This window comes from Microtus ochrogaster, linkage group LG7_11 (assembly GCF_000317375.1).
Source record: "Microtus ochrogaster isolate Prairie Vole_2 linkage group LG7_11, MicOch1.0, whole genome shotgun sequence".
Classification (NCBI taxonomy): Eukaryota; Metazoa; Chordata; class Mammalia; order Rodentia; family Cricetidae; genus Microtus; species Microtus ochrogaster.
In genome coordinates, this window is record NC_022032.1 from 27,174,307 (window position 1) to 27,184,406 (window position 10,100).

Below are 10,100 nucleotides of genomic sequence, written 5' to 3' on the forward strand. Positions count from 1 at the left end.
GAAAAGATATTTAGCTTTTTTGTTTATGTGAAATATTTGAAGATTTTAAACACTGATAACTTCTAAGCAGTGAGAACTGAACGAGTATAAATGAAGCCTATAGCCCTTCCACCAACATCAACTAGAAGAAGAGGTGATTGTTGAAGCCGTGAGATGTCTGCACATGTGGTGCAGCTACTCATGTTGCTGGGGCAGAGAGAAGAGCACATTCAAATCCCACCTGGGCTGCAGAGTAAGTTCAATGCCAGCCCAGGAAAGCTAGCATAAGTCTCTCTCAACATTGAAAGCACAAATAGACTAGAGTAGAGCTCAGTGGTTGAATACTGTAATGCTTATATTGCATGCATGATGGCATCATCTAATATAGATGAGGTCCGACTCCATAGTACCTGAAAGAAGTAGAAAATAATTAAAAACTACAGTCCTTAAGTCTGAAGTATCAATGTCCCCCAAAACTTGCAAATGAATGCATATTAACAGCTTAAAATTTGTCAGTTTCATATTATAATATTATTTCACAAATCACTGTGCATTTAAGTGGATAATAAGTATGCATTTCCATAACTTATTGCCATAGAGTTAAAAAGTAGCAAGCACATAAAACCAAAACTTGATAGCTATCAGCACCTTAGATTTAAGTTTCCAGGAGAACCCATTTCCATTTAGAAAAAAATCACGTTGACTGCCAAGGAAGGCTTCATATGGGTTCCAAAAGTAGATTAAACCTGATTGTGTTCCTAGAAAGGGATGGAATAGGAAGAAACAGCAGAAGGAAACAAACAAAGCTCACAATGAGACAGCTAAAGCTCATATGATTTCAGATGCCTTGGTCAGCTTGCCGTGTCACTGACATATCACTAATCAAAAGAACTGACAATCTTACAAGGCGCTTACCAAATCTTTGGGTATAGCAGTGGCATTTTGGCGAGATGTAAGATGTCATTAATTAAACCTTTCAAATGCTTTTCTTCTTTTCTCTGTATTTCATTCAATTCAAAGGGTTTGCCTGTGCTGCAGGAACTGACTCTGTAGATCAGGCCGGCTTCAAACTGACAAAGATCTACCTGCTTCTGTCTCTAGAATACTGGTGTTAAAGGCATGTACCACCACCACCAGGCTCAATCCAGATGTTTTAAAACAAAACATCTTAAATCAGTTCAGCTTTAGGGAAAGGGTCCTCAGATTCTAAGCACATTTTCAAAAAGATGTCAAACTGGATTTTGTTTTGGAACTGGCCTCTTTCCGGTCCAGTTCACTTTAAGTTGCCATAACAAACACTGTAACTACCAGCAACTTGGGGAAGGAAAGGGTTTATTTGTCTTACAGATTAAAGTCTATCATGTAGGAAAGCCAAGAGAGAAACCAAAATAAAGTCAATTACCTAATAATTAATCAATTTCCAGAATCACTTTTATTTATTACTCATACTCATCCTATGGAACATAATTTCAAAATCCCACTGGTCTATGAGGGAGTAATAGATCATGACTTAATTCCAGAACTCAGGAAACGGAAGTAGACTGATTTCTATGAATTCCAGGACAACCTGGTCTACTTAGTGAGTTTCAGGACAGCCAGAGCTACATAATAAGACCCTGTTTTGGAGAAATTAAAGAAGAAAAGAAAAGAAAAGTAAAGAAAAGAAAAGGAAAAATCCAACTGGGTTATTGCTAGTTAGTTCCGGAGAGTTTTAGTAAGATGATTTCATGGATATATTTTAATGTGATAAAACTGACATTTTCTTTTCAGCTATATCTTAGCATAGCTGGACAAAATATGTTCTCACTGTTCATTATTTTAAGCTACCACAGATGTCCTTGAATCCACAGCTTCTCTATATTTAGTCTGCATTCAAACTGCTTTATTCAGTTATAGCACATGAAGATTGTAAGGAGCCATAAGTCTAATAAATGACTATGTATATTAGAAATTATAAAGTTACATGCTTGATGTTTAGATAAGAAACTTGCAAATTCCACAGATCTCTGTAGAAGCTCTGGGGATAATATCTGTGGGAGTTTTGAAAGGGGAATTTAGAAAAAAACTTTAGATTATATATTTTTATAATTTCACATATATTCTGCTATATGAGAAATTAAATGAATGAGCAATAAAGTATGTTTGTGGTAGGAAGAATAGTATATTGATGGGGGTTCAAATTATTTCCCTTCTCATAGTTCAAAATCATTTAAATTCATTCTATAGGCCTCGTGGAGCTTCCAAATGGATTAAATCGCACTCCTTGAAACAAAAAAAAGGATGTTTGTACTATCAAACTCTTAGTGTGGTGAAAAAGAACTAATAAATTCATAAATTATGTAAAGATTGTAAGGTTGCGAAGATCACCCTCACCAGGGCTGCCTTCCAAGGAACGGGAATAGTAAAGGAGACACAGAATGCAGAATAAGAACTATAAGGCAGGGCTGGAGAGATGGCTCAGTGGTTAAGAGCATTGCCTGCTCTTCCAAAGGTCCTGAGTTCAATTCCCAGCAACCACATGGTGGCTCACAACCATCTGTAAAGAGGTCTGGCGCCCTCTTCTGGCCTTCAGGCATACAGACAGAATATCGTATACATAATAAATAAATATTTTTTAAAAAAGAACTATAAGGCACTGGGAAGCAAATGTGAGGTGTATACATGGTTTGTATTGCTTACAAATATTTTCTTTGAAAAGAATGTGTAGAAGAATTATCATAGAGAAAGCATGTGTCCAATTTTAGTGATTTACAAATTCTTATTTTATCCATATACTGTCTCCTACTTAAAAGGGAAAAGAAGCCTGTTTAATTAGAAAGTAAGCTAAAAGATAAAGGTAAAAAGATTTCTGAATAATTTCCACCTGTGTTCCTCAGGATCCAAGGAGTTTCTCTCTTCTTTATCCTTATATTCATTCTCTCTCTCTCTCTCTCTCTCTCTCTCTCTCTCTCTTTCTCTCTCTCTCTCTCTCTCTCTTTCCCTCCCTCCCTCCCTCCTCCCCCCTCTCTTTTCCTGCCCAGTTCCTGCACTAGCTTACTCCCCAAATAACCACACCAAACTGTATTCATTTTAACACTGCCTGGCCCATTAGTTCTCGCCTCTTACTGGCTAATTCTCACATCTCGATTAAGCCATTTCTATTAATCTCTATCGCCACGTGACTGTGGCTTACCAGGATGAGTCTAACGAGCATCCATCCGTCTCAGGCAGGAGAATCATGGCATCTGCCTGACTCTGCTTTCTTCCTCCCACAATTCTGTTCTGTCTTTCCCACCTATCTATGTTCTGACCTATCAGGCCAAGCAGTTTTTTGTTATTAATTAACCAATGAAAGCAACAGATAGATAGAAGACCCTACTACATCATTTTCCATTACTGATCTCCTTCCCATTTCTTTCTTGCCTCTACATTTTCCTCCTTTTCTCCCTTATTTCTCTCCCAACTCCCTAAATACATACAAGTTTCTAAACAAAATCCGGACTAAAGACTAAATCTAAGGCTTTAATCGAAGACTAAAGAGCAATTATGTAGCTGTGAAACATTACCATTGTGTTTTACTAGTTGCCTTCTAGGCATGAAATTTTACTTTTCACAGATAAGTCTGCAGTTGTTTTTTTTTTTTTTTCTTCTGCACTGTGTTTCAGGCATGTAATCATGAATAACGTCATTGGTATATTCTACATTCTAACTTCTCAGTTAATGATAAGCAGTTTTGTCATGGTCCAGTCAATGTGGTAGATCCTTCAAAGAAAGAAGAGGACAAATTTCTAATAGTTTTAAATCTATTGGTAGAATTTTCAGCATCTCTGTCTATCATTACCCACTGGTTTCTCAGAAGCTCTTTTTAGCCATTGATATGTCAATTTGGTTCCCAAAATCCAGCTCTTATGTTGGCTCCAAATTTGTAATGCTTAGAATTTAATCCACTTCTCCCATTAGTCCCCCATTTCAACAACATCTACATATTACCACAACCACTTGGGCTCCCTCATTCAGGAAATTGCTTGTGGCGTGAGGAAGAGTAGCTCTTCAAATTTATGATTCAGAATCTCTTAACTGAGAAAAAGTTTTGACAGTATGGTATTGCTGTGATTCTAAATCATTATTTGACAAAGCAAACAAGAGGCAGATAAGTATTTACCACTGCACAACACAATCATACAGACAATGAAATGTAGAGCGTGGCTGAAATCATACATCAAAAGGTGACCAAGACAATTAATTAAGTGATTTGGCATCTTGAATAAATATCCTGAGGTTTGATCACATGCTAGCTTCACTCCTAAATAAACCTTCCTATATAATTTATTTCTTAATGGTTGTTGAATTTTAAACAGTAATAATAAACACTCAGGATCTGATAACATTGATTTTCAGACAGAATAGAATTTATTTTTAAATTTATATAACTGACTTTACATTAATGAATCAAAAATTAATTTACCAGATTATGAACTATTTAATATTTTAAAAACAAAAAAACAGTAACCTGAGATAGACTAATTTTATTCAAAGTAACATTATGAATTTATAATGCGTAAGATTTTTATTGTTCACATTTATTCTTTGGAAATTAAAGAAATACAAAGCACTTAACAACATCTTAATGTTTGAAGTAAGGAAACAAGATAGCAAAGGATGACTAAGTCTTAGACACCATGGCAGCCTATAAGCTCTTTCTACTCATCTACAGTATAGACAGTTAACCCAAACATTTTCACCTTCCACTTACAATAATGCTTCAAGAGTAGGCTAGTTAGAGTTGATGGAGATTTCTGATTAGTCTTGGATATCAGAACATACTTTAAATCACATTTAAAACTTGTGCTACAAAATCTTATTGACTTGATGAGTTCAGAAATAACCGTTGAATGGTGTGCATTTTTTACTAAGCATTTTTTTCAGGCTTCTAATTCTTAAAGACTTTTTACTAAATCAAAAACTATTTTTTCTTAAAACTAAGAAATTGATTATTTCACAGTTTCAGAGGTCAAAATCTGAAGCAGGTCTTACTAGGTTTATTGCAAGGGGCTGAAATCAAGATGTTGGCAAAATTATGTTCCATCTGGAATCTCTGGAGTTGTTCCATCCTACAAAAGCCACCTGCATTCTTGGCTCCTTTCTCTTTCCATCTTCAAAGCCAGCCATGTGGCATCCTGAAATCTCTCTCTGAATTTTATAGTGACACTCTTACATCTTTAATTTTAAAGATTAGGACAATTGCGTTGAACTCGCCGATTTTCTCCACAAGAATGTTTCTATCTGGAGATCATTAACCACATTCTTCAAAATCTCAATGCTTTCTGTGAAGTAGAATGTAGAGATTATTTTTTATACCATTGTTAAAAGTAGGGAATTGGGGAAATGGGTCTCCATATTATGTAATATGACATAATTTTTATGGCCATAATTTTAGTTTTAATTTTTTTGTTTTTTATTGATTTTATTGAGCTATACATTTTTCTCTGCTTCCCTCCCTGGCTCTCCCTTCCCTTCAACACTCTCCCTTGGTCCCCGTGCTTCCAATTTGCTCAGGGGATCTTGTGACATAATTTTAAAGACCACTGAAAATATGAAGACCACTGAAAATATGTTCAATTTCAGTAGCTATGACGCTTTGGTTAAGGAGAAATTTTTCAAAGGAATTTGATTAAAATTTATTTAATAATTTGAGAGGATGAACACTGATAATTTTGTTTTTCTTTTTTCACATTACTCTGTAAAAACGTGCTGTTGGTTAGAAAGTTGTATAAACAAACATTGAGAAATCTGAAAGGATTTACATGGAGATAAAATATCTGAGAAGTACAATATTATAAATTGTCATTCTGTAATTGACAGTAATGAGTTCATATCTCGGTGAATGAAAATCCAAAACAACCCAGGTAAGATACAAGAACAAATAAATATTTATTACATGCAGCAGATAAAGAGGGCATGAGATTTATCTTCATATCAATGTTCTCTCCTATGATATTTTTCAACTAAAATATATATATATATAAAATAATGTAATACATTATATATTACCTGAAAATATATGTGATACATAATATATTTACATGTGAATATAAATATATTTCATATAATATAAATATGTATTAGAAATTATATATATGAAAATTATATAAAATATGAATTATAGGTAAAAGTATTTTCTTATCTATAAGAAAGTTCTTTCTGAGGGGGTAGATTCTTAAGCATGTTAAATTCAAGATACACATTACTGAGTATGCTCAATTTAAACTCAGTTCAGTACGGAAAGATAATTTACAGGAAAACTCAGCACATTTCTATTTGTATTAAACCTACAACAAAGGAATATCTTAGGATAAACTTAGTTTGTTTTTCCTGATAAGACTTTAGCTTCAGCCAAAGGATGGGACAATTGAAAGCTACATTAACATAGAAATATGCCTCTAAACATGCCTCCCTACTTATCTGCCAGCATTAATTTGAGCATTTAGTCCAATGGATTGAAATAGGAAACTTGAGGAAATAGCTGAACTACTATGTTTATTGCATCAACTTTTACTGTCCAGCATGTTAAAACAACTTGAATTCCAAAGATGGATATGTAGGTAAAGAAAATATACTGTATACATAATGAACTACTGTTGACCATTAGAAAAGAAATCCTTACATGTGTTAAGATGTGAATGAATTACAAAAGTTTTACGTTAAGTGAAAAAAGCTACATACAACAGAACACTGATTAGATTAGATATATAGCATAGTCTGTCTCATAGAAACAAAAAGAAGAATTTTGATTGAAAGGAGCTAGGTCAGAGGGTCAAATTAATTTGATATGTTTTTCATTAGTATGATTACCCCACTTAGCAAATTACTTTGAACAAACTTAAATATTTACATAATTGATGATCAATGTGATCCGAGAATAAGAGAAACTTTAGAGGAAGAGGACAAAGTCTACATATATAAAATACTCAGATCCCTTGTTGATAAATATTAACAATGGCAAAGCAGAATTTATATATAAACATTAGACATATAAAACACAAATGTTTTGTAATCCACCTATCACTTTGAATACCAAAATTATTTTATTTTAGTTTTATTATCCAATATTTCATTTACTATAGTGGTGGGATTCAATTCAGTACATCCTTCCTTTCTCTCCCCCATTTTCTCTACTTTTTTTCCTCTGAATTTCATGTACTCTCACTCTCTGTTCTTTAATTTAATATTTACTGAGTACATTTAATGCTGCCTGCATGTGCATGGGTGTGAGACCATATACTGGAGCCTGGCCTACCTCTCTAGGATCATGTCCCTGAAGAAAAGTGACTTTCCCTCTCCCAATAGGCATCAACTGCCAATAGCTCCTCCTGGATTCATGCAGAGGTTTTGGATGCTTGATTTTATACACATCTTCTGCTTTCACTTCCAAAGATCCATGAACACATGAGGTCCAATTTTTGAAATCAAATTACAAAAAGGCATTGAAATGAATCGTGTGTTTTGGTTCTTTTTTTTTGTCTCCAGGATTGACATCTTTAAGTATGTGATCTATGGCATTGCGGCTGCTTTCTTTGTCTATGGCATTTTACTGATGGTGGAAGGCTTCTTTACAACTGGGGCCATCAAGGATCTCTATGGGGACTTCAAAATCACCACCTGTGGCAGATGTGTGAGCGCCTGGGTATGTAATTTCTCTGCACGCAGTATGAAATGTGGGTTGATTTCCACAGCACACAGATGTTTGTACTCACCTGTAGATAGCTGAAGCATTCTTTAATGTAGTAACATTTTCTTCAGTTATTTTCTTCATACAACTTCAAAATAAAATTTCTAAATTAGTAGTATTTGTTGTGAAATATCAATTTTAAAATCTCAAATTGTATGTACTGCAACTAATTTTACTTGTGCATGAGGAAACATTTATTGTTACTTATTTTAAAGAACCTTGGGTTACCATACAAAATAATAGAAAATCCTTCCCCTAATCTATAGGCAATGCCTTTATATATATATGCATGGAAGTTTCTGTCTATACTTTTAACTATTTTTTTTGCTAAGCTATATATTTGAGGACAACTATTTCATAAAATTTCTGTTTTTATAAACTCATTACTGTTGGTCTTCAATATTTAGTGATGTGGTGTTTAATAGTAAAGCAGATCAATATTCATAACATAGAATTAATTAAATACAAAGCATGCATGACAGTAGTAAAAACTCAAATGTGATATAGTTGAAGGTGGTGTGTCATGTTTTATGCAGATTAGTTTTTCTGCATAATGAATCAAGGAAGCACCCATCCTTGACTGACCTTTTTATTTTGTCATGACATATAAGACCATGTGTTTAATTGCAGCAAAATAAGTCATAACATGATAGTGATAAGTAACAGGGAATAATTAATTACTTCAGTCTCACAGGAAAAATAAACATACATGTTAAAAGCAAGCCTTTATAACAAACAACTTATAATCAATTTATGATGAGTTGTGGACATATATTTCTGTCTAGGGGAAACATTGCAATTCCTACCATGTGATATAGACATTTGTAAGGAAAGCAGTAATTTTAATAATATGACTTCAGGGTTGTAAAAAAGGGATTTCCACCTAAATTCCTTAGATTGGTAATATCAAATTTCATAATTCAGAAGTAATATACATGAAGATTTTAGACTGATCTAAGAAGTATGATATTCCGTTCTTGGTAACATTTAGACAATTATTCTACAAAAGGCAAGTTTCTGACCTTAATTTAATTTCTAGTTTGCAAGTAATGTATAATAAATTCAGTTAATGCTGAGCTTCTCTATTATTCAGATAACTCATGATAGTGTCTTAGTGAGACTTAGAAAGTCATTTCTCTTCTCTGAGTCAGTGTAGACTTATTTGACAAAAATCAAGATCATCTTTGAAGTTCTGAGTCCATGTTAAAGAAGTGAAAGGGCAAGAGAACGGGGCCTATAAGCTGATTTCTAATGGCACAGAATGTCCCCGTGGCAGCACAGTTGAAGCCAAATATGATGTTTCATTCAGAATTGTAAACTCATCACACAGTAAGAATAATCACAGAGAAAATTCACATCTATATACAGATAATTATCTGCTGTCATTCAGTGTCTTAAAACGAATCTAGAATACCTATTTTTAAATTGAAATCATGAGCCACACTATTTTTCTACAATAGTAGCAACTGTGTCATCAGTCATGCCTAACACACCAGAAGGTTGGCACAAGAAGCTTCAATGGCTTTGCAGCAGGTAGGCAGCCCACAAAGATCTGCCTGCACACTCCTGTAGCACCTGGTCTGGCATCCAGGCTTGATCAGAACTGAGAGAAGCAGAAATTGTGATTTTCAGCACATTATAGAGTGAGGCCAGTAACTACCATGTGAAAAGAACCAACTCCAGGGCCCAAGAAGTAGTGATGGCAACTGTCACTCCATTTGATCTTGTAGGCCTGTTTCCTGACAATTATGACAGTATTGAATCAGAAGAAAACAGAAAAATTCTGGTTCTCTCTTCATCTGGTATTATATTTCTTCTGCTATAAAAGTCCTAAGTTCTTAAAACATTTTAAATGCCATATTCTGTCATCTTTGAAAAATTTGAAGAATGTGAAGAGTTTGTATCCATATGAAATACATCCCGATACATCTAGTAAATTTAACTAACATGACTACAAGCTTGGCTATTATAGATAATTACCTATTAACCTATTTTTAATTATACATTACATTTTTAAATGAGCTGTACGAACACAATACCTTAATCAAGAGCAGAAATATACATTTAACAAAATTGAGTTTAAATTTGTATTCAAAAAGCAAGATCCATACCAATGGATATCTCTATAGCATACCCCTCTTTAAATATAAATAAAGGTTTAAAAACAATATTTGGGAATATGGGCATAGGTCTCTTCGAACTGCTTTCTGCTTTTTATTGGGCAAAGTAATTTTTTGAGCAGTGTTCAAGCCAACCTTTCAGGGGGTCTCAGTCCATCAAAGCACATTAGCATGGAATGAATCCACAGGTTCTCATCCTCTGTGGACACAAAAAAAGTACCTCTTTTCCAAAGCAACATATCCTTAGACCCATATTTTAAAATCAAGATACCTTTAGTTTAGTTTGACAGTCT

The 10,100-nt window shown here is 34.0% G+C and overlaps 1 protein-coding gene across 2 annotated transcripts in view; it reads left to right on the forward strand.

Moving 5' to 3' along the window:
* Positions 1-10,100, forward strand: part of Gpm6a (glycoprotein M6A) — a 234,602-nt gene that overhangs the window by 212,469 nt on the left and 12,033 nt on the right. For both annotated transcript variants that reach the window (XM_005362612.3, XM_005362611.3), the window contains exon 3: positions 7,486-7,642. In XM_005362612.3, the coding sequence (XP_005362669.1) occupies positions 7,486-7,642 (157 nt within the window). The remainder of the gene's footprint in view (positions 1-7,485; positions 7,643-10,100) is intronic.